General features: G+C 46.6%; 1 protein-coding gene across 1 annotated transcript; it reads right to left on the reverse strand.

The window, feature by feature from the left end:
• Nucleotides 1–411: 411 nt before the first annotated feature.
• Nucleotides 412–23,811, reverse strand: si:ch211-247n2.1 (calcium-activated potassium channel subunit beta-2). The gene is made up of 5 exons (XM_055646253.1): nt 23,672–23,811; nt 13,973–14,086; nt 9,050–9,220; nt 8,277–8,472; nt 412–3,369 (listed from the first exon to the last, which is right to left on the reverse strand). The coding sequence occupies exons 1-5, from the start codon at nt 23,755–23,757 to the stop codon at nt 3,097–3,099; spliced, it is 840 nt and encodes a 279-aa protein (XP_055502228.1). The 5' UTR covers nt 23,758–23,811; the 3' UTR covers nt 412–3,096.
• Between the last annotated feature and the right edge of the window lie 371 nt (nt 23,812–24,182).

Below are 24,182 nucleotides of genomic sequence, written 5' to 3' on the forward strand. Positions count from 1 at the left end.
CAATTGTGAAAAAGACCCGTTTACTCCTCCTCTCTGCTTCCTGTTTGCTAGCCAGTTTTCTATCCACGTCAATACTGAACCCCAATACCATGTGCTTTAAGTTTGTATACTAATCTCTTATGTGGGACCTTGTCGAAAGCCTTCTGAAAGTCCAGATATAACACATCCACTGGTTCTCCCCTATCCACTCTACTAATTACATCCTCAAAAAATTCTATAAGATTTGTTATATATCCTTGTTCTCCAGAGATGCTGCCTGACCCCATGTAAATGTACTCGCTTGGAATTATTGTCTAATTCTGACTTTGTGCTCATTTTCCTTGCATATCCGATTCACTGCAGTTTTCCTAACAACTGATTGCAATTTCATTCTCCGCTTGCGCACCACCCAAGGTTTCCATGCAGTTCCCGGAAGTTGCAGGTGGTTGCCGGAGGTTGCAGGTAGTGGAAGCAGGTAGGGAGACTGACAAAAACCTCTGGGAACCTCTGGGAACCACACCGAAACATTGGGTGGGGCTCAAAGTCTCTAGAGGTTTCCGTTCAGGTTTCTTAAGTGGGACAGGGGCATTACTCCAACATTTTACGTCTATCTTCAGAAACATTGCTACTAATTCCACTAAACAATTCATATAAATACTGTAACGAATGGCTACTTAATACACTTTATTTTATTATTTTAAGCTCTACATTTTGAAACTTCTCAAAAGGAAACAGAAAATTTTGGACATAATAAACAGGGCAGAAGGCGTCTGTAGAGATGGAGATGATATTTCACGCTGACGTATGTATTTTCTGTATTTCCACAAATGCTGCCCATTCTGTCAAGGAATTTAGCAATTTCTAATTTTATTTCAGATTTCCAGCATCTGCGGTTTTGGTAGTGACAGCATAGAGCACTGTAGGAGGGTACTGCAGATGCTGGTTTGAATCGAAGGTCAACACAAAATGCTGGACTAACTCAGCGGGACAGGCAGCATCTCTGGAGAGAAGGAACGGGTGACGTTTCGGGTCGAGACCCTTCAAAATAAGTATTGTGTGAACATGTAACTAAGTACTAAAATCATTGATAATGCATTCCTATGTTATAAGAAGTTTATACTTATAACAAAGGAGGGAACACTTTTCCATCGTGGATCAACCCTTCTGCAGAAGTCGCAAGCTGAATTCATCTTGGTGGGACTTGCAATTGATCACCTTCACACTGGAGGGCAATGTTGGACAGAACTATCTTCCAACATAAACAAACGCTGTTTAATTTCCTGCAGTATGTTTGGCTTTGCTGAAGCTTCTCAAAATAACAATCCACCTTTAAAATCCTACGCGTGCGAAGTGTTTTACTTACAAAGCACAAAATGACAATAATCTTCAACCAATATCGTTGAATCTGATTTAGTTCAACTTGTCGCTTTACCTCCCCCCTAGACTCCATCCAAGGACCAAAGCAGCCTTTCCAGGTGCGGCAGAGGTTTTTGTCTACCCTAGTTCAACTGATGTACTGTACTAAATCTACTAAAAATACCAAGCAGATGCAAGAGTCAGCAGAATCTGAATCTTGAACAAAAACACAAGGTGGTGGAGGGACTCAGCGGGTCAGGCAGCATCTGTGGAGGGAATGGACAGATTATGTTTGTGTTATAGACAATAGGTGCAGGAGTAGGCCATTCGGTCCTTCGAGCCTGCACCGCCATTCAATGTGATCATGGCTGAGCATCCTCAATCAGTACCCCGTACCTGCCTTCCCCCCATATCCGCTGACTCCGCTATCTTTAAGAGCCCTATCTGGCTCTCTTGAAAGCATCCAGAGAACCAGCCTCCACCGCCCTCTCAGGCAGAGAATTCCACAGACTCACAACTGTGTGAAAAAGTGTTTCCTCGTCTCAGTTCTAAATGGCTTACAACAATATGTACATGGCAGATTAGAAGAGAGCTAGTTAATGCAGACACTGGAGACTGCAGATGCTAGAATTGAAATATGGAGTAATATAGCATGGAAACAGGCCTTTTGGCCCAACCTGGCCACACCGACCAACATTCCCCATCTATGCTAGTCCGTCTGCGTTTGGCCCATATCCTTTCAAACCTGTCCTATCCATGCACCTTTCCAAATGCCTTTTAAACTTTGTGATAGTCCCTGCCTCAACACCCTCCTCCGGCAGCTCGTTTCATACACCCACCACCCTTTGTGTAAAAAAAGTTGCCCCTCAGATTCCTGTATAAAAATTAGATTGAAAGAATGCTATTTAAAAATAAGACCAAAATGTTTGCTATTTCCATGTTAAATTCACCTTTATAAAGGAAAAGATTCACCTGGGATAAAGTGAATACTAATAATAATGTAAATATTTGCACAGAATTGCTTTTATTTGCTAAAATTATCCTTAGAATTTGGTTGTTTAGAATGCATAGGTATCAGCGATTTGGGACAATGGATTTTGCTTCACCATTGTTGTGCTAAACATTAGTCGCACAACTTTAAGACATTCTTCAGTTTAGCAGATAGTTTTGAGAAAATGCATAGAAACAGGCCCTTCAGCTGACCAAATCCACTCTGACCATCGATCACCCATTCACATTAGTTCTATGTTATCCCACTTTCTCATCCACTCCCTACACACTAGGGGGCTATTTACAGAGGGCCGATTAACCTACAAACCCGCACGTCTTTGGGACTTGGGAGCACCCGGAGGAAACCCATGCGGTCACAGGGAGAACGTGCAAACTCCACGCAGACAGCACTGGAGGTCAGGATCGAACCCGGGTCTCGGCCACTGTGAGGCAGCGGCTCTATCAGCTGCACCACTGTGCTCATCAGTTCATAAGTTCACCTTATCGCAGCAGAATTAGGCCAGTCGGCCCATCGAGTGTACTCTGCCCGTTCAATCGTGGCTGATCGATCTTGCCCTCTCAACCCTATTCTCCTGCCTTCTCCCCATGACCCCTGACACCCAGACTGTGCTGCACATTACATGGCTTGCCGGGCATTAATAGACTGAAGTTCCCGTAGACGTTTCAAGATCCTGTAATTTTCCTGGTTGGTATCTTGGTACAATCCGTAAAGAAAAATCGATGACTATTGGCAATTTCTTTTTCAGTTCCTTACTGAGCCTGGTCAGTGAGAAAGGACAGGTATTGTGTCAACTTCACCAGAACCACCAGGATAATTCCGCCAAGAAACAGGCACGAAGGCCAGATCATCACTAAATACAAAGCTTTAAACATGTCGAATCTCTCCAGGAGAACATTTCTTTGCCGCCCTTTCGGATCATAATAACATGGGAAAGATTGAAACTGCGTGATGTTCCCTTTAAGCGAAGCCAACAGCACCTTATTTTCGGAATAATTCCTTTTACAATTTGACGTGCAGAAACACTGTGAAAGAAAAGAAAAATGGCAAATAATTTTCATGCTGTGGGATTCAAACATTCAGAGCTCCTATATGTTGTTCTAACTCAAACGCAGAGTTAAGGCCCTGTCCCACTTAGGAGACCTAAACAGCAACCTTTGGTGACCTTGCCCGCCACCCAAGGTGTTCCATGAGGTCACCGGAGGTTTTGGTCACTCTCCCTAATGGTCGAACGTGGTTTCCGCGTGGTCGAGACTTCATCTAGGTTGCTGCTATTTTTACATCATGATTAAAACCGGCCTCGACTAAAAATAGGTTGCCGTTTTAAAAATCGATAATTTTTTAGTCGCAGGTCTAGTCGAAGCCGGATTTCTTCATAGTCGAGGAAGGTTTTCAACATGTGCGTGGAAGGTGGTAGGAGGTTGCAGGTCCCCTTGACCGTGATTTTTTTTTGGATGGCGGGCAACGTCACCAGAGGTTGCTGTTTAGGTCTCCTAAGTGGGACAGGCCCTTAAGTTTAGTTTATTGCCACGTGTGCAGAGGTATAGTGAAAGCTTTTTGTTGCGTGCTATCCAGTCAGCAAAAAGACTATATGTGATTACCATCAAGCTGTCCACAGTGTACAAGATATAGGGTAAAGGGAATAACGTTGTTATACCCTGATCAGGCAATTGAACCATCCTACCAACAACGGAAGCGGGTCCTCAGCTATTATCTGTCTTTTTGAAGACTAAACTAAACTGGACTAAACTAGACATTTAGGGCAAAAATAAAGTCCGATTAAAGATATTTCAAATGTCTCCAAAGAGGTAGATGGGAGGTCAGGACCGCTCTCTAGTGGTAGGATGATTCAGTTGCCTGATAACAGCTGGGAAGAAACTGTTCCTGAATATGGAGGTGTGCGTTTTCAATCCTCTGTCCCTCATGCCTGATGGGAGAGGGGAAGAAGAGGGAGTGGTTGGGGTGAGATGGGTCCCCGATTATGCTGCTGGCCTTGCCGCGGCAGTGTGAAGTGTAGATGGAACAAAGTGCTGGTGACCCCTGCAATGCGATGGGGTTGTGTTCCTTAAAAACGGGCCGCAATGCGATACCCCGTAACGTCCGTGTGCGGACGTGGCGTCGAAGGACGAGAAGCCGAAGCAAAGAAGTGGAAGACAAATAACTGAACGGAAACAAAGCCGAAACGACAACGCAACGAAAGGACAGGACGCCTAAAAGCCAGCCAACCGAATGGACGCTCTGCCGAAAAGTCAAATAACGGACATGACGTCACCTGGGGCGGGGGGAGGCCCGACGTCAGCGATTGGTCCAGACCCCCGCGTCCATCACATCACTGGCCGATGGAGATGGGAGGGTGGGGGTCATTTCCCCACACAAGCCGTAGGTGACTGGGCACTCTGAACCCGAGCACCAAGTTGTAAGCGGTCCATGTGAAAGGGCAGCACCTACCAACAATGAAGGCACTATGAAACCAGCTGCCGCAAGCCCTTCCTACAGGACAGGGTTTTAACTCGGCATCAAGAATGTTGCATGTATAAATAGTTCTTACATTCGGGAACCTGGTTAATCAAGTCATAGGATTATTTCCCCATCCTAACTATGTCTTTACTTTAGCCGGTGGTCACATCCATTCCACCCCACCCTCGCAAAGATGTGAGATTTCATTGAGAGCACACTTGGATGAATAGATGCAAGCGGCATGTAATGTGTCTCTTCCATGCATGCAATACATGAAGCCGATGAAATTAGACAACTGTCACACCAAAGATAGACACAAAATGCTGGAGTGACTCAGTGGGACAGGCAACATCTTTGGAGAGAAGGAATGGGTGGCATTTCGGGTCAAGACCCTTCAGACTCAGTCGTCAGGTCTGAAGAATGGTCCCGACCCGAAACATCACCCATTCCTTCTCTCCAGAGATGCTGCCTGTCCCACTGAGTCACCCCAGCATTTTGTGTCTATCTTCGGTTAAAACAGTTTACAGATTATCTGGTGTTTTGTGCATGGGTGCGTGTACCAGGCGGTAATAGATAAAACGTGCTTCTTGTTGTCAAGGGGGAGGAGATAAAATTATTCGTTGTCATTCTCACTTGTCATCGGCCCGCCAGGGAATTTGTGTGTCCCCCCCCCATGTTTTAACAGTGATTTACTATGGCTGCCAATGCCCCAAGCCGTCTGTCACCGCAGCCAGGGTGGGGGTGAATCACCCTGTGTGGGTGTCAGGGGGTAAGTCACCCCGTGTGTGGGTCGGGGTCCGGGGGTTGAGGGGGGGGGGGGGAATGAATCACCCTGGTGTGTGGGGGTCTGGGGGGGGGGGGGATGAATCACCCTGGTGTGGGGGTTGGGGTCCGATGGCGGTGCATTACGATCAGTGACTCTGGGTGGGCGGAGGGACCAGCCTGTCCCACACCTCTGCTCCACCCGACGCTGCCGAGACACAGCCCGTCACAGTGCGGCTACACGGGAAAGACGAAGCTGAGAGCGGCCGTGGCGGTGGGGGCTGTCCCGAGGGATGCGCTCTTTCGGCTGCTTACACTTGGTGCTCGGGTTCAGACAGCCCAGTCACCTATGGCTTGTGTGGGAAAATAACCCCCACCCTCCCGTCTCCATCAGTGATGTGATGGACGCGGGGGTCTGGACCAATCGCTGACAAGTTGGTTTTTAGGCGTCCCGCCCTTTCGGTTAGTTGGCGTTCCGGCTTTGTTTCCGTTCGGTTATTTGACTTCCACTTCTTTGCTTCGGCTTCTCGTCCTTCGACGCCACGTCCGGTTACCGTAACGTCAAGCCACAAATTTAGTCTTCATTCAAACCGTTAATCAGATTAATGTTTAGTCTTTAAGACAATCGAATCAGTCTGAAGAAGGGTCCCGACCTGAAACATCACCTGTCCAAGTTCTCCAGAGATGGAGCTGACCTGCTGAGTTACTCCAACAGTTTGTATTCAACCTAAGATTCAAGCATCCACAGTCTTTCACTTTTACCCAGTGTCGGGGAATCAAAACCCAGAGAACAAAAGTTGAAGGTGAGAGGGGTGAGATTTAATTGGAACCAGTGAGGCAACTTTTTCACTCAAAAGGTGGTGGGTAAATGGAACAAGCTGCCAGACGAGGTATATCTGTGTTAAAATATATCTGGATAGTTACATAGATAGGAAAGGAGTGAGATGGGCCAAATGTGGGCAAATGGGAATAGTGGAGATGGGGCATTTTTGGTTGGCACGGTTGAGTTGGGCCGAAGGGCCTGTTCCGTGCTGTTTGGCTTTTTCCACGAGTAGTAGCAGCTCTACTCAATAACCAAAAATTCCTTGATGTGAATACTTGGCCAATAAACATATTCATTCATTCTTTCATTTTGACTCTGTGACTCTATCTGCAGTTATTTTTGTTCCCATTTTAGGTTATGTTACAGCCTCAGCAGTCGCTTCAGTTTCGGAGAGAGGCTTTACAAGGCATTTCAAGATTTACGATCAGAAAGCTTAGCTTTACACCGGGGATGGGCACAAAATGCTGCAGTAACCCCATGGGACAGGTAGCACCTCTGGATTGAAGGGATTCTCTCCATTCCTTCCCTCCAGAGATGCCGCCTGTCCCGCCAGTTACTCCAGTATTTTGTATCTATCTTCGGGGTAAACCAGCATCTGCAGTTCCTCCCTCAGCATTACACAGGGCCACGACAGCATCCAATCAGTATCAGTGAGGATGTTCACGCTACCATGGAAGAGCCACCCTAACTCCAACGTCAAAATCATCTGCCATCTACTCAAAAAGGCATAGACAGGGTAGACAGTCAGAACCTATTCCCCAGAATGAAAATATCAAAGACTAGTCATGGTGGCGCAGCGGTAGAGTTGCTGCCCCACAGCGCCAGAGACCCAGGTTCCATCCTGACTACGGGTGCTGTCTGTGCGGAGTTTGTACGTTCTCCCCGTGACAAGCGTGGGTTTTTCTCTCCGAGATCTTCGGTTTCCTCCCAAACTCCAAAGACGTACAGGTTTGTAGGTTAATTGGCTTGGTATAAATGTAAAAATTGTCCCTAGTGTGTGTGTAGGATGGTGTTAGTGTGCGAGGATCGCTGGTTGGCGCGGACACGGTGGGCCGAAGGGCCCATTTCCGCGCTGTATCTCTAAACTAAAGTAGAGGTCATACCTTAAAGCTGAGAGGGCAGAGTTTAAAGGAGATGTGCGGGGCATGTTTTTTTTAAAACATTTAAGAGACTTTTGGTTAGTACGTGGATATGTCAGGACAGACGATGATAGCGATGTCAACATTTGAAACATGGAAGATGGACAAGGAAGAAGAATACAGGGGATGGAGGGATATGGATCATGTGCAGGCAGGGTAGAGTTGTTCTTATTATCTAAATGGTGGGAAAAGTTGGGAAAAGGGGGAGTACAATGAAAGTAAGCATGCAGGTACGGAGCATGTTTTTTTTAAAACATTGAGAGACTTTTGGTTAGTTCGTGGATATGCAGGGAATGGAGTGATATGGATCATGTGCGGGCAGATACGAGTTGGTCATGGCATCATGTTGGGCACGGACATTGTGGGCTGAAGGGCCTGTCCCCGTGCTGTACTGGTCCAAGTTCTATGTTCAAAGGCAGAGGAGATTTGTCTTGTCACCATATCTGGCACAGACACTGTGGGCCGAAATCATTGCTTCACCGTTCTATGTTACGGTTCGGACGTTATAATGGCAGGAAACTATTTTGCAGTTTACTGGTCCTATAAAGGAGGATAATTCCACCTTCACAACAAGGAACAAAAACAATGGTTTAAAATTCAGACTGAGAACATGACCTCCATTCGACACACAATTACTGGACTCTGCTACTGACTACACCTCCACGTCCAGAACATTAAACCTTGTTAGTTCATTCTCATTGCAGCCGACCGGTTAATGACTTCCACTCACATTCTATAGTGGGTTTCTTACCTCAGGATTGAAGCGTACAGTTTCTTCCGACTGGTGTAACAGAACCTTCATCCCTGAAGAGGATAGATTGACGTAAACCTGTAGGCAGGTGTACTCTGATGGGTTCCAGCAATCTGGCCCGCAGTTGATGCTGCAGTTTGGGCAGCTTGTGATTCTTGCTTCAAGAACAGTGCATTCCGATACACCTGTCCAAACACTAACAACACACTGGTTATCAGAGTACATCCTTTGTAGCCCTGGCTTAAGTAATTGGCAATAAAATATAGATACGAGAATTACATCGGAACTAAAACCTAAAAGGGCCTGTCCCACTTGCCGCTTTTCTTCGGCGACTGCCGGCGCCATTGACTGACGTATCAGGGTCGCCAAAAGATTTTGAACATTTCAAATCCGATCATGATTTATTACTAAATTTAATTTAAAATATAACTTTTAGTTGATTTGGTTCCAAGATTAAAGGGCCTGTTCCACTCGGCGATTTTTTTCGGCGACTGCTGGTATCCTATCAGTGTCGCCAAAAGATTTTGAACATTTCAAAATCCAGCGGCGACAAAAAAATGTTGCGACACTTGAAAAAAACACCGCGCGTCAATACGCCATCACGCCGCGTCACGCCGCAGATTTTTCGGTGATCTGATACGTCAGTCAATGATGCCAGCAGTCGCCGAAAAAATCGGCAAGTGGGACAGGCCCTTAAAGAACAATGTTTTGAATTCCCAGCAATATGTAAATATATAGATGCATCAAAAAACAAGTAGTTATTTCTCTGCTACCTCGCCTTGTTTTGTTGAATCACTTTTGTTCCCAGAAGGAAGGCAATGAATATTGAACACACCAGCATTGCCAGACCCAGAAATATGGCCCTGTTTTCACCAGCCTTCAGGGCAGTGACTGTTTTCCTTTTCTCCAGAATATCTCGTGGTTTTGTCTTTTTATGTATGTTCCTGAAATGCAAACAGATACATTAGTGAACCTGTTTAAGAAGGAACTGCAGATGATGGAAAATCGAAGGTGGCATCTATGGAGCGAAGGAAATAGGCGACGTTTCGGGTCGAGACCCTTCTTCAGGCTGAAGCTTAACTTTATCCATTTATTGACAGGCTGAATCACGGCCTGCTTCTGTAACTCGAACGCCCAGGAACGAAGGGGATTTTAAGTATAAGAGGTCGGCCATTTAGAACGGAGATGAGGAAGAACTTTTTCACACAGAGGGTTGTGAATCTGTGGAATTCTCTGCCTCAGTTTCTGCCAATTTTCTGGATGCTTTCAAGAGAGAGTTATTAGGTAGGGCTCTTAAAGATAGCAGAGTCAAGGGGATATGGGGAGAAGGCAGGAACTGAATGTGGATGATCAGCCATGATCACGGTGAATGGTGGTGCTGGCTTGAAGGGCCGAATGGCCTACTCCTGCACCTATTGTCTATTGTGTCTGATGTTGATATACCTGTTGTACTGCTGCAAGGAAGAATGCCATTGTTCTGTTTTGGGGTATGTGACAATGAAGCACTCTTGACTATTGAAAGCCTGATACCAGTGGGTTATATTATAAGGTGTGCAGTCAGGTGACAGGTGACAAGTATCAAGGCTTATATTTTAAAAAGCAGATTGAACATAGGAGTGGAGTGGAGTTAACGAACAGCAGCCTCATCAATCCATAGGCCTGTCGTTATAAGGCCATAAGTGATAGGAGTGGAATTATGCCATTCGGCCCATCAAGTCTAGACCCGTCATGGCTGATCTATCTCCTAACCCCATTCTCCTGCCTTCTCCCCATAACCCCTGACACCCGTACTAATCAACTACATACTAATCAAGTGATGTCAGTTCAAGTGCCAGAGTTACAGCTGGTCATTTCTTCTCGGACAATTTAAATTATTCATCTCAGCCTTCGTACGATAAGGAATCTTAGGCACTTTTGAGTGATGAGCGTTTAACGGTACTGGGCCTGTACTCGCTGGAGTTTGGAAGAATGAGGGGGGACCTCATTGAAAATTACCTAATAGTGAAAGGCCTGGAAAGAGTGGATGTGGAGAGGATGTTTCCACTAGTGGGAGAGTCAACAACCAGAGGTCACAGCCTCAGAATTAAAGGACGTTCCTTTAGGAAGGAGATGAGAAGAATTTATTTAGTCAGAGGGTGGTGAATCTGTGGAATTCTTTGCCACAGAAGGCTGTGGAGGCCAAGTCAATGGATATTTTTAAGGCAAAGATAGATAGATTCTTGATCAGTACGGGTGTCAGTGGTTGCAGGGAGAAGGCAGGAGAATGGGGTTGAGAGGGAGAGATAGATCAGCCATGATCAGCCATGGCAAAAACGGAAAACGGGAAAACGGGAAAGCAGACTATTATCTAAATGGTGGCAGATTGGGAAAGGGGGAGATGCAGCGAGACCTGGGTGTCATGGTACACCAGTCATTGAAGGTAGGCATGCAGGTGCAGCAGGCAGTAAAGAAAGCAAATGGTATGTTAGCTTTCATTGCAAAAGGATTTGAGTATAGGAGCAGGGAGGTTCTACTGCAGTTGTACAGGGTCTTGGTGAGACCACACCTGGAGTATTACGTACAGTTTTGGTCTCCAAATCTGAGGAAGGACATTATTGCCATAGAAGGAGTGCAGAGAAGGTTCACCAGACTGATTCCTGGGATGTCAGGACTGTCTTATGAAGAAAGACTGGATAGACTTGGTTTATACTCTCTAGAATTTAGGAGATTGAGAGGGGATCTTATAGAAACTTACAAAATTCTAAGGGGTTGGACAGGCTAGATGCAGGAAGATTGTTCCCGATGTTAGGGAAGTCCAGGACAAGGGGTCACAGCTTAAGGATAAGGGGGAAATCCATTAAAACAGAGATGAGAAGAACTTTTTTTCACACAGAGAGTGGTGAATCTCTGGAACTCTCTGGCACAGAGGGTAGTTGAGGCCAGTTCATTGGCTATATTTAAGAGGGAGTTAGATGTGGCCCTTCTGGCTAAGGGGATCAGGGGGTATGGAGAGAAGGCAGGTACGGGATACTGAGTTGGATGATCAGCCATGATCATATTGAATGGCGGTGCAGGCTCGAAGGGCCGAATGGCCTACTCCTGCACCTAATTTCTATGTTTCTATGATTGAATGGCGGAGTAGACGATGGGCCACATGGCCTAATTCTGCTCCTATCACTTATGAACCTATTACGTGAAAATGCTAAGAAAGTCACATGAGTGTACAAAGTCACGAGAGGAATAGATGGAGTCGACGCACAGGGCCTTTTGCCCAGAGTAGGGGAATCGGGAACCACAGGACAAAGATTCCACTGACTGCTTAACACGCAACAAAAAGCCTTTCACTGTACCTCGGTACACGTGACAATAAACTCAACTAAACTAAACTAAACTAATGTCCGCAATGGGGTAGAGGTGAATCGGACAATGCCCTAGCTTATGGAAGGACCGTTCAGAAGCCTGATAACAGGTGTTCCTGACTTTTCATTTTGCCCGATCGTAAATCTTCCAACACCTAACAAATGGAGGAGGGTCTGGAGTTTAAGTCAGCAAACATCTTTGGAAGAATTGCTTCTTGTGGTACAGGAACTGGGAAGTGTAGAAATCAGCGAGGGTGACTTTATGCTTGTTATAATGGCGGGTGTTCAAGAAGCTTTGAGATAGGCCAGTGGGTATGCAGGGAATGGATGGATATGGATCACGTGCAGGCAGAGGAGATTAGTTTAACCTGGCACCATGTTCAGTACAGACATTGTGGGCCGAAGGGCCTGTTCCTGTGCTGTACTGTTCGATGCTCTATGTAGTCTTACATCTTTTATTATCTCAGTCATGAGACGCACTCCAAAGATGTTCGGGTTTGTAGGTTAATTGGCTCGGTATAAATGTAAATTGTCCCTAGTGTGTGCACAATAGATGATAGACAATAGGTACAGGAGTAGGCCATTCGGCCCTTCAAGCCAGCACCGCCATTCAATGTGATCATGGCAGATCATCCACAATCAGTACCCCGTTCCTGCCTTCTCCCCATATCCCCTGACTCCGCTATCTTTAAGAGCCCTGTCTAGCTCTCTCTTGAAAGCATCCAGAGAACCGGCCTCCACCGCCCTCTGAGGCAGAGAATTCCACAGACTCACAACTCTCTGTGAGAAAAAGTGTTTCCTTGTCTCCGTTCTAAACGGCTTACCCCTTATTCTTAAACTGTGGTCCCTGGTTCTGGACTCCCCCAACATCGGGAACATGTTTCCAGCCTCTAGCGTGTCCAAACCCTTAATAATTTTATATGTTTCAATAAGATATCCTCTCATCCTTCTAAACTCCAGAGTATGCAAGCCCAGCCGCTCCATTCTCTCAGCATATGACAGTTCCGCCATCCCGGGAATTAACCTTATAATAGTGTTAGTGTGCAGAGATCGCTGGTCGGGGTGGACTCGGTGGGCTGAAGTGGCTGTTTCTGCACTGTATCTCTAAACTAAACTAAATTAAACTAAACAGTCTGTGACAGACAAAATAATTGCAAACTGTCTGTCTTTCCACAGTATTTCCAGCAGGCCAAACTAGGAAACTATTGTGACATGAGCAGTTAAATTACCCACTGGATATACAGGTCACACCGCACATGGTTTAAATCCGTTAAACGACATTTACCAACTTGTAAACGTGTAAATTGATAGCGTTTCACATTCGAGGTAACACCAATGTGAACGATCACTTTCAAGATGGAAAACTGATACTTTTCATATTTAAAAATAATCACTGATTTTTAATATTTGGGCTGCAGATATTTCTGGGAACATTCGGCGTAAAGGGTGTGAATTGTGCGACTTAGCAGCTTAAAATGATACTTTCAAGAGAGAGCTAGATAGGACTCTTAATGATAGCAGTCAGGGGATATGGGGAGAAGGCAGGAACGGGATACTGATTGGGGATGATCAGCCATGATCTCATTGAATGGCAGGTGCTGGCTCAAAGGGTCGAATGGCCTACTCCTACACCTATTGTCTATTGACATGTCTTATAAGAGAACATTTTTCAAATTTGATCAATGGTGAGTTGGAAACTCAGCGGGCGAGGCGGCATCTCTGGAGAGAAGGAATGGGTGACGTTTCGGGTTCGAGGCCCTTCTTCGGACTAGAATGATGTGATTGTTTCCCAGAGTTAGAGTCACAGAGTCATACAGCACAGAAACAGGCCCTTCAGCCCATCCTGTCCACGACGACCAAGATGCCCCATCTACACTAGTCCCACCTGCCACGTTAGCGACTGGCTCGCACGCAACCAAAGCTTTTCACAGACTGTACCTCGGTACACGTGACAATAATCTACACTCAGGTGTGTGGCCCATATCCATCTAAACCTGTCCTATCCATGTACCTGTCCAGGTGTCTTTTAAATGTGAAGATAGACACAAAAAGCTGGAGTAACTCAGCGGGACAGGCAGCATCCCTGGAGAGGAGGAATGGGAGATGTGTCGGGTCGAGACCCTTTTATTCAGACTAGAATGTGTTCAGTCTTTTAAATGTTACAGTCCCTGCCACACGATCTCCTCTGGCAGCTCGTTCCATACAACCCCTCTCACCCTTCTAAACTCTAGAGTGTACAAGCCCAGCCGCTCCATTCTCTCAGCTTATGACAGTCCAGCCATCCCGGGAATTAACTTTGTATACCTACGCTGCACTGTTGTGCTGCCCGACAGAGGAAGGCTAGGAGTTAGATCTTACCTTTCTGGTTGCTCTGTGAGTTGCGGTGACTTGGTCCACAGGAACATCCTGGGCATGGAAACACTGTTGACATCTCTCGCGGACAAGGTGGAATTTGTGTTGCGTCGATGGGGCCTAATGAAGGGAAGATCCATGAAAGACGTTGGGATAAAATGGTTTAAAAACCCGAGTCATTCGCGGCTTTTGCGTGGCTTAAGGCCTCGCACCCCGTAACAGACGACACTCTACGGGATCTGCTCATAGTTTCTCACTTTCAGTGAGTTGTGTTCAGCCAGCGGTCGTGATTTGCCTCTTGGCGAGAGGACGGGAGATTGTTAGTCGGGGAGCGACTGTACAAAGGTACGGTGGATTACAGCAGCGTCGGGCTCAGCAATTGGTGCTGAGGGAGGAAGCCATGGCAACACGCTGAGGTGCACAGGTGCTTCACATGATCGCTGATGTGGAAGGTAAACTTTGTTCCCTTGTGTTGACTTAAAGATCTGGCCAACTGCATGAAGCACAGGCCGACAGCTAACAGGTAGAACGCCAGACAATCCAGGTGTCCAGCACAGCAGTAGAGTTGCTGCTTCACAGCGCCAGAGACCCGGGTTCGATCCCGACTACGGGTGCTCTCCGTACGGAGTTTGCACGTTCTCCCCGTGACCTGCGTGCGTTTTCTACGGGTGCTCCGACTTCCTCCCACGCTCCAAAGACGTACAGGTTTGTAGTTTAATTGGCTCGGTATAAATGTAAATTGTCCCCAGTGTGTGTAGGGTAGAGTTAGTGTGTGGGGATCGCTGGTCGGTGCGGACTCAGTGGGCCGAAGGGCCTGTTTCCGCGCAGTATCTCTAAACCAAACTGAACTAAATTGCCACCGTCCTCGAATTCTTGGATAAGAACACTCAAACAAGCAAATCATTCAGCTCTTCAAGCCTGCGTCAGGATTCCATCAGATCATGGCCGACTGTTGCTAGACTCACTCTCGGAGGTCAGGTGTTAAAACATAATTCCTTGTAGCGCAGGTGGTTGAGACATGATCTCATGGAGCCGTATAAAACCAAGAGGGGAATAGATAGGCCCAGAAGTGCACAGTCTTTTTTTCCAGGATAGAGGAATCATAAACCAGAGGTCATAGGTTGATGGTGAGAGGGGAAAGATTTAATAGGAGCCGGAGGGGCAACTTTTTCACACAGAGGGTGGTGGGTGTATGGAACGAGCTGCCGGAGAAGGTAGGTGTGGCAGGGACCAGAACAACATTTAAATGATATTTGGACAGGTACATAGAAACATAGAAAATAGGTGCAGGAGTAGGCCATTCGGCCCTTCGAGCCTGCACCGCCATTCAATATGATCATGGCTGATCATCCAACTCAGTATCCTGTACCTGCCTTCTCTCCATACCCCCTGATCCCTTTAGCCACAAGGGCCACATCTAACTCCCTCTTAAATAAAGCCAATGAACTGGCCTCAACTACCTTCTGTGGCAGAGAATTCCAGGTTCATGTATAGAACGGTTTAGACGGATATGGGCCAAATGCAGGCACATGGGACTAGTTTCAAAGTTCAAAGTTCAAGTTCAAATTTATTTGTCACATGCACCATAAGGTGCAGTAAAATGTAATTTACCATGCAGCGTTACAATTAAAAAAGGACACAATACACGACATAATTCAACACAGACATCCACCACAGCATTCTTCACAGTGGTGGAAGGCAATGCAGTTCACACAGTCCTCCTCCTCCTCCCTTGTTCACCCGTGGTCGGGGCCCTGACCCTCCGTAGTTGCTGCTACAGACGGCCCGATGTTCAAGCCCTCTGGTCGGGATGGTCGGAACAGCGACGTTGGGACAGTTCGAGCACACCCCGCGGCCCGGGGCTCCCAATCGGCCACCTCCTTACCAGAGACCAAGGCTTCCAGATGTTGCGGGCCACAGGCTGGCAGTCGGGGCTCTTCTCCGGCGACCCCCGACGAGGGATCACCCGCTCCACGATGGTGAAGTAAAGTCCGCTAGGTTAGATGGGGCATGTTGGTTGGCATGGAGGAGTTGGGCCGAAGGGCCTGTGCCGTATGACTCTATGACTATAACTCTACTCTCCCGATCTTATTTGCATGCCCAGGTGAAACATTCCAAATGTTGTGACACACCTTGCTATCAACTTGCGTAGAGGTGTATAAACTCATGAAGGGAATGGACGGGGCGAATGTCCAGTCTTTCCCAGGGTGAGGAGATCAGCAGAGGTTTAAGGTGAGGGGGGAAAGGCTTAAAGCCCTGTCCCACGGTACGAGCTCATTCCAAGAGTTATCCCGAGTTTGACCTGATTCGAACTCGTAGATTTACAGTAATGGCCACTCGTCGGTACTCGGGGCTCTTGTGGACAATTTTCAACGTGTTGAAAAATCTTTACGAGTCTTCCCGTGCTTACCTGCCGTTAGCGAGTCTTCCCGAGTACCTGCCTTTAGCGTTCTGAGCCGCTAAGAGACGTCGCAGTGCTCCAACGTATCCGCTACGTTCATTCTCCGTGCTTACCGCGAGTTTGATTTTTTTTAAACTCGGGAGAGCTCTTGGAATTAACTTGTACCGTGGGACAGGGCTATTAATAGGAACACAAGGGTGACTTTTTCCACAAAGGGTGGTTTGTGTAGGAGGGAACTGCAGATGCTGAAGATAGACACAAAACGTTGGAGTAACTCAGCGGGGTAGGCAGCATCTCTGGAGAGAAGGAGTGGGCGACGTTTCGGGTCGTCGCCCTTCTTCGGACTGAGAGTCAGAGGGGCGAGGGAGACATGGAGGTATGGAAGGGTAAGGTGTGAAAATGAGAGATTAAAGGGGTCGAAGCTCGAGGGAAACGTAGACTAGACCGTTGTTAGCTGGGGGAAGGTGACAACGAGGCATATAAAGATAAAATATAATCAGGAGGACAGTCAGACTGGACGGAGAACTAGGATGGGGGAGGGTGTATGGTGGGTGGATGGAACGAGCTGCTGGAGGAGGTAGGTGAGGCAGGTACTATCCCACGAGCCACTGTTTTTAAAACCACTCAATGAATTCCATCCAATCTCAGAGATGCCTGCTTGCACTCCAGCAACCTGCTCAGCACCAATCCTCTGGGATTATAACTCCCCTGAGCTCCACTCTCCCTATTCAATGGGCCAATGGTTCTTTAGTATCATGTGTACCCAGGTACAGTGAATACTATTTGTGCACACACATCAGTGGGGTTATTGTTGTACATAAGGACATCTCCCAATGATACAGAATGAGTCCAGGTTCAGAAACAGCTTCTTCCCTGCAGCCGTCAGGCCATTAAACACCACAATCTCCAAGGCTCTGAGATTGTGGTGTTGTGTGTGTGTATTACATTGACTTAATATAGTGCTGTAGTCTTTTTGCACTATTATTGTTGAATTAAAGGGTACGTGTGTGTGTGTGTGTGTGTGTGTGTGTATGTGTGTGCGTGTGTGTGTGTATGTGCGTGTGTGTGTGTGTGTGTGTGCGTGTGTGTATGTGTGTGTGTGTGTATGTATGTGTGTGTGTGTGTATGTATATATATATATATATATTGTTCCCGATGTTGGGGAAGTCCAGGACAAGGGGTCACAGCTTAAAGATAAGTGGGAAATCCTTTAAAACCGAGATGAGGAGAACTTTTTTCACACAGAGAGTGGTGAATCTCTGGAACTCTCTGCCACAGAGGGTAGTTGAGGCCAGTTCATTGGTTATGTTTAAGAGGGAGTTAGATGTGGCCCTTGTGGCCAAGGGGATCAGAGGGTATAGAGAGAAGGCAGGTACGGGATACTGAGTTGGATGAGCAGCCATGATCATATTGAATGGCGGTGCAGGCTCGTAGGGCCGAATGGCCTACTCCTGCACCTAATTTCTATGTTTCTATGTGTGTGTGCATATGTGTGTGTGTGTATATATATAATGTGTGTGTAATGTGTGTGTAATATATATATATATGTGTGTGTATATATATATATGTGTGTATATATACATGTGTGTGTATATATATGTGTATATATATATATATATATGTGTGTGTGTGCATATGTGTGTCTATATATATATATATGTGTGTGTATATATATATGTGTGTGTGTGTGGACACACTGAACTTTTTTTCTCGTTTATTATATTGTTTACAGTGTACTATGTTCACATATACTGCTGTGCTGCAGCAAGTAAGAATGTCATTGTTCTATCTGGGACAATAAAACACTCTTGTCTCTTAAACGCACAGAAACATCCGCTGAGTCCACATGCAAGAGTCGCCATGTTTTGGCTCCATTCCCAATGCACAGTTATTTCTGGAATGTTACTGTGTCTACTACAGTACAAACTGATGCAGAATTATCTGTTGATGCTACTTCTTATTTTCCACTATTAACTCCCCAGACTCACTTTGTTAACTCTCTTAATTCTATAATATCTCTTGAAGCACTCACCAGATGACTTTACCGTTCCACATCACTTTGTCTCATATTCTATCCTTCCTTATTAATCTTTTAGTCCTTACTTGCTTTTTCACTAGTTCAGGTTTGTTGAGTTTGTCTGGGAACTCGGCATCTGATGGGGATGAGGAGGCTTCCAGAGGGAAGGCAGGGACAACTTAGAATCCAGCAGCAGAGTGGCTCCGTGAATGGATTCATTCCACTGTGAGTTCCCTCCCCGGTAACCCCCCCCCACCCCCCCCCTCTCCCTCTTTCCCCCCCCCCCCCCTCCTCCTCCCCCCCTCCTCCCCCCCCCCAATCCCCCCCCTCCCCCCTCCTCCCCCCCCCCCCTACCCCCCCCTGTTGGGGAACAGACCCCCTGCCCCTCCCTCCCCTCCCCTCCTGTTCTCCCCCCCTCTCCCTCTGTCTCTTGCCCCTCTCTCTGTCTCTGCCCCTCTCTCTCTGTCTCTGCCCCTTCTATTTCTGCCCTCCCGAGTTGGGGGCTATGCGTCAGTAGATAGGAACGTTATGGGGTAAAAGGAGCAAATTAATAATATTAATATTATATCAAGGGGGTAGTTAGCGTGTGTGCGGAGGGGGGGGGTAGTTAGTGTACGTGACGCCGCATGCTGCCTCCCCCCCCCCCCCCCCCCACCCGCAACGGCATGTTCGGGGAACAGACCCAATGGGTCTGCACTTGGTCTAGTATATAACTAAAAGTCTCATCTTGACCACTTCCTGTTCTGCGCTGTATATTGATTTACATTTGAAAATATACCTTTGATACATCATGGAAACTTTCAGCCCATCGAGTCACCACCAACCAGCGATAATTGGGACACAGCTACCAGCCTTGGAGGGCATCTACAATACACGGTGCCTCAGGAAGGCCATCAGCATTCATAAAGACTCCTCACACTCTTGCAATAGTCTGTTCGAACTTCTACCATCTGGCAGACGTTACAAGGCCTTCTATGCCCGCACCTCCAGACTTAGGAACAGCTTCATCCCCAGAGCTATAGCTGCTCTGAACTGGTCCAGCTGAGTGCCTCCCACCCCCATGGACTGTCTCCCTCGGATGGTCACGTCGCACATCGTCCCGGCACAGACCTATTTGCACTTTATACTGCTTTAACTGTTTTTTAATCTTGTTTCTCTGGATGTGTACATTTTTAGCTAATTAAGTTATTACATCAGATGGAAGTTGCATTCCAAACCTCCTTGTACCTCTGTGCAATGACAATAAAGATATATTATTATTATTATTATTATTATTATTATTATTATTATTGTTATTATTTTATTGTTATTATATTATTATTATTATTATTATTATTATTATTATTATTATTATACACTAGCTCTATCCAACACACACTAGGGACAATTTACAATTTACTGAAGCCAATTAACCTATAAACCTGAATGTCTTTGGAGTGTGTCTCATGACTGAGAGAAGAAAAAAGATGTAAGACATAGACCATTGAACAGTACAGAACAGAAACAGGCCCTTCGGCCCATAATGTCTGTACTGAACATAGTGCCCGATTAAACTAATCTCCTCTGCCTGCACGTGATCCATATCCCTCCGTTCCCTGCCCATCCACGGGCCCCATCTGAAAGCTTCTTGAATGCCACTATAACGAGCACAAAGTCCCCCTCGATGAGTTCTTTTCTGCCCAATTTACAATTTATACCAAGCCAATTAACCGACAAACCTGCACGTCTTTGGAGTGTGGGAGGAAACCGGAGCACCTGGGGAAAACCCACACAGGTCACGGGGAGAACGTACAAACTCCGTACAGACAGCACCCGTAGTCAGGATAGAACCCAGATCTCTAGCGCTGTGAGGCAGCAGCTCTACCCGCTGCGCCACCGTGCCGCACTTAAATTCTTCTTTCCCACTTCCATCTAACTGGATAACAGCCAACTCCCTCTCATCTTCCATCATCACAGCAGCATGCAGTCTAATTAACAAATGATATCATGTAATACTTTACACTTGAGAGCTCCTTAACGAGAGGCAATGCTACTGACATTGGACACAAATATCATTTACATCAGGAGTGACAATCAAGGAACTTCTAAATTAATTAAATCCTTTGGGAAAACACCTTTGGTTTAGTTTAGTTTTGAGATACAGCGCAGAATCAGGCCCCTTCGACCCACCGAGTCCACGCCGACCAGTGATCACCCCGGACACTAGCACTATCCCACACGCACGAGGGACAATTTTACAATTATACCGAAGCCAATGAACCGACAAACCTGTACGTCTTTGGAGTGTGGGAGGGACTGAAGATCTTGGGGAAAACGCACGCAGGTCACGGGGAGAACGTACAAACTTAGTACAGACAGCACCCGTAGTCAGGATCGAACCCGGGTCTCTGGCGCAGTGAGGCAGTATCTCTACTGCTGCGCCACCGTGATGCCCGGCATTACTTGGGCATTGCGACTAAAGAGGAGGATGATTCCGATCAAGGGAATGGGATCCCACCAGACTAAGATAGCTGGCCCACTTTAAAGCAACTCCACCTATCTGCTCACCTAAAGCCCCCTCACCTGTATCCACCTATCACTCGCTAGGCTTTGTCCCACCCCCACCTCTCTTCCAGCTCTCTCCCCCCGACTCCATCAGTCCAAAGAAGGGTCCCGTCCCGAAACATCACTTATCCCATAAGGACTTATGGGGAGAAGGCAGGAAGGAGAATGGGGTTAGGAGGGAGAGGTAGATCAGCCATGATTGAATGGCGGAGTAGACTTGATGGTCCGAATGGCCTAATTCTGCTCCTATCACTTATGGTCTTGTGACCATATGATCTATCCATGTCGTCCAGAAATGTCCTGCTCGACCAACTGAGTTACTCCGGCACTTTTTGTCATCTTTTGTAAGCCAGCATCTGCAGTTCCTTGTGTCAAGGATCAAACACCTGTGATTGTTATATTAATATGGCACAACTACAGAAATACTGCTAACCTTTTTATTCCTCCATTTAGTAATGTGTCTGCCACAAGGAAATAAAAACAATTTCAAAATAAATGTGTACAAATATTAAACTATTTTTAATACATTTTAGTTTTTTCGACTAGCATCTAAACCGATTTGCTATTACAGGTACTGACTATTTACATTGATCATTTTGTCCCTCTGTTTTCTGAATGACCCAAAATTAGAAGTCATCTCGAGAAATATAAATCTAATGATGCAAACTAATGTGTCTAATGTGTACTTAGTTGTCAGGCACATATTTCGGTAAACACAATCACAAAACATATTTAACTATCTTGCAGTAGAAATGAGAGCAACAGCTGTTTATATACCACATCGCCCGCGTCAACTTGATTGGCCTGATGTTCCTTGGTCCAGGTGCCTCGTGTAATGTGATATAACATTCATGTTTAAAAAGGAACAGCAGATGCTGGAAAAAATCGAAGGTAGATAAAAATGCTGGAGAAACTCAGCGAGTGAGGCAGCATCTATGGAGCGAAGGAATGCGTGACGTTTTGGGTCAAGACGCTTCCACAGAAGGGTCTGAAGAAGGGTCTAGACCCGAAACGTCACCTATTCCTTCGCTCCATAGATGCTGCCTCACCCGCTGAGTTTCTCCAGCATTTTTATCGAAGAGTCAAAGAGTGATACAGTGTGGAAACAGGCCCTTCAGGCCCAACTTGCACATAACGGCCAACATGTCCCAGCTACACTAGTCCCACCTGCCCTGTGCTTGGCCCATATCCCTCCAAACCTGTCCATTTCCAAAATGGAGAAAGGGTCCAATTTTTATCCACACGCACTCATTGATGATAATACAGGGGCTGTCTGATGGAATTACTGCACTAAAGATGCAGCCAGTGGAGTGCTCCCAGGCGCCACGGTGGCGCAGTGGTAACGTTGTTGCCTCACAGCGCCAGAGACCGGGGGTTCCATCCTGACTACGGGTGCTGTCTGTACGGTGTTTGTACATTCTCCCCGTGACCTGCGTGGGTTTTCTCCGAGAGTTAATTATGAGAGGAGTAGATAGGGTAGACAGGCAGAGTATTTTTCCCTGGGTGGAAAAATTGTATATTAGAGGGACACAAATCGCTGGAGTAACTCAGCGGGTCAGGCAGCATCTGTGGAGAACATGGATAGGTGACATTTCACAGAGTGCTGGAGTAACTCAGCAGGTCAGGCAGCATCTGTGGAGAACATGGATAGGTGACATTTCACAGAGTGCTGGAGTAACTCAGCGGGTCAGGCTGCATCTGTGGAGAACATGGATAGGTGGCGTTTCACAGAGTGTTGGAGTAACTCAGCGGGTCAGGGGGGTGGGAGATTGTCACCCTCACGTGGTCCGCCTTTTTCGACAAATGCAATCAACCCAGCGTGCACAATCAAATAAGATCAAATAGAACAAGTTGTCCTACAACTTTAGGCTGTGCACGCCATACGCAAGAAGAAGAAGAAAAAGCAGGTCAGGCAGCATCTGTGGAGAACATGTATAGGTGACGTTTTGTGTTGGGATCCTTCTTCAGACTCATGTACCAATTCTAGAGGGATTAGCTTTAGGCGAGAGGGGCAAAGTTCAAAGGAGATTTTAGGGGCAGGTTTTTTTACACAGAGGGTCAGGAAGATCTGTTTTAGTTTTACGTTTAGTTTAGTTTAGGGATATAGCACGGAAAGAGGCCCTTTGGCCCGCTGAGACCACGACAACCAGCTCCCCCTACACTAACACTATTCTGCACACACTAGGGACAAATAAACCTCCTCTGCAGCGTGCAGAGTGATCGCTGGTCGATGCTGACTCGGTGGGCCAAAGGGTGTGTATTCACGCACCATCTCTAAACACTCTGAGGTCTAAAGTAAAGTAAACGTGTAACGTCTAAGGTTCACGTTGTGCATGGAACTCCTGAGCAGGGGCACTGTCATCTCTTCCACCTTATCACTTGAGATGCCGTACATCATCCAACCACACGGATTAAACAACTGTTTTTTCTGACTTCCCGCAACTTGGAAACTTTTGAAGTCTCGCTCTCAGAGGTTTATTTAAGATGGAAAGACACAGAGTGCTGGAGTAACTCAGCGGGTCAGGCAGCATCTCTGGAGAACATGGATACGTGACGTTTCTGGTCGTGACCCTTCTTCAGACTGACCGCAGGAGTGGGAGGGGGGTGGGGGGAGGAAGGAGGGAGGGGGGAGGAGAAAGCAAGCAGGAAGGTTTATAAAAGTTAGCCCCGAATAGACCAAGGATACACAAGCACGCTTCAGCAGAAGATGGCTCAAAGATTGAAATGAATGGTTGAGACGTACCTAGGTCTTCCTTGTGACTCTTTGAGAGAGAAGTTCCTTTCATCCCTCATCATGATTTCACTCGCTTCAATGTTAAGAATCTTCATTCTGTGGGGAGGAAGGGCGAGCAGGAAGCTCAAAATTCCAAATGGAGGCAAAAGACGGAAATAGCAATTTCCTTTGCTATTACTGGATCATTTCCATGCTGTTATTCCCCAGCAAGTAGTGAAAGTGCTAGTTGCCAACTGGAGCTTACATTCCAGAGTCACTAGGTTAGGTCTTCAGATTATGAGATTATCACTGTGACGACTCCATTAAACAAATACAGGCACATAAACGATAGATTTGTTTAGCGAGAAATCTCCTAAGTGGGACAGGCCCTTAACAAAGAGCTGGAGGAACTCAGCGGGTCAGGCAGCATCGGTGGGGGGAATGGACAGATGATGTTTCGGATCAGGGCTGTTCTTAGACAATACTCTTCTTCAGTCTAAAGAAGGGTCACGACCCGAAACGTCTGCTGTCCATTCCCCCA

Source organism: Leucoraja erinacea, chromosome 14 (genome assembly GCF_028641065.1).
Source record: "Leucoraja erinacea ecotype New England chromosome 14, Leri_hhj_1, whole genome shotgun sequence".
NCBI lineage: Eukaryota > Metazoa > Chordata > Chondrichthyes > Rajiformes > Rajidae > Leucoraja > Leucoraja erinaceus.

What these genes read in the sequence shown, in the direction of transcription:
- si:ch211-247n2.1 (XM_055646253.1), bottom strand. Translation starts at nt 23,757, where the DNA reads ATGAAGATTCTTAACATTGAAGCGAGTGAAATCATGATGAGGGATGAA. An exon ending in GAGTCACAAGGAAGACCTAG is followed by an intron (nt 14,087 to 23,671) that starts GTACGTCTCAAC and finishes TCCCTTCATTAG; the next exon opens with GCCCCATCGACGCAACACAA. An exon ending in ATTCAACAAAACAAGGCGAG is followed by an intron (nt 8,473 to 9,049) that starts GTAGCAGAGAAA and finishes GTGTGTTGTTAG; the next exon opens with TGTTTGGACAGGTGTATCGG.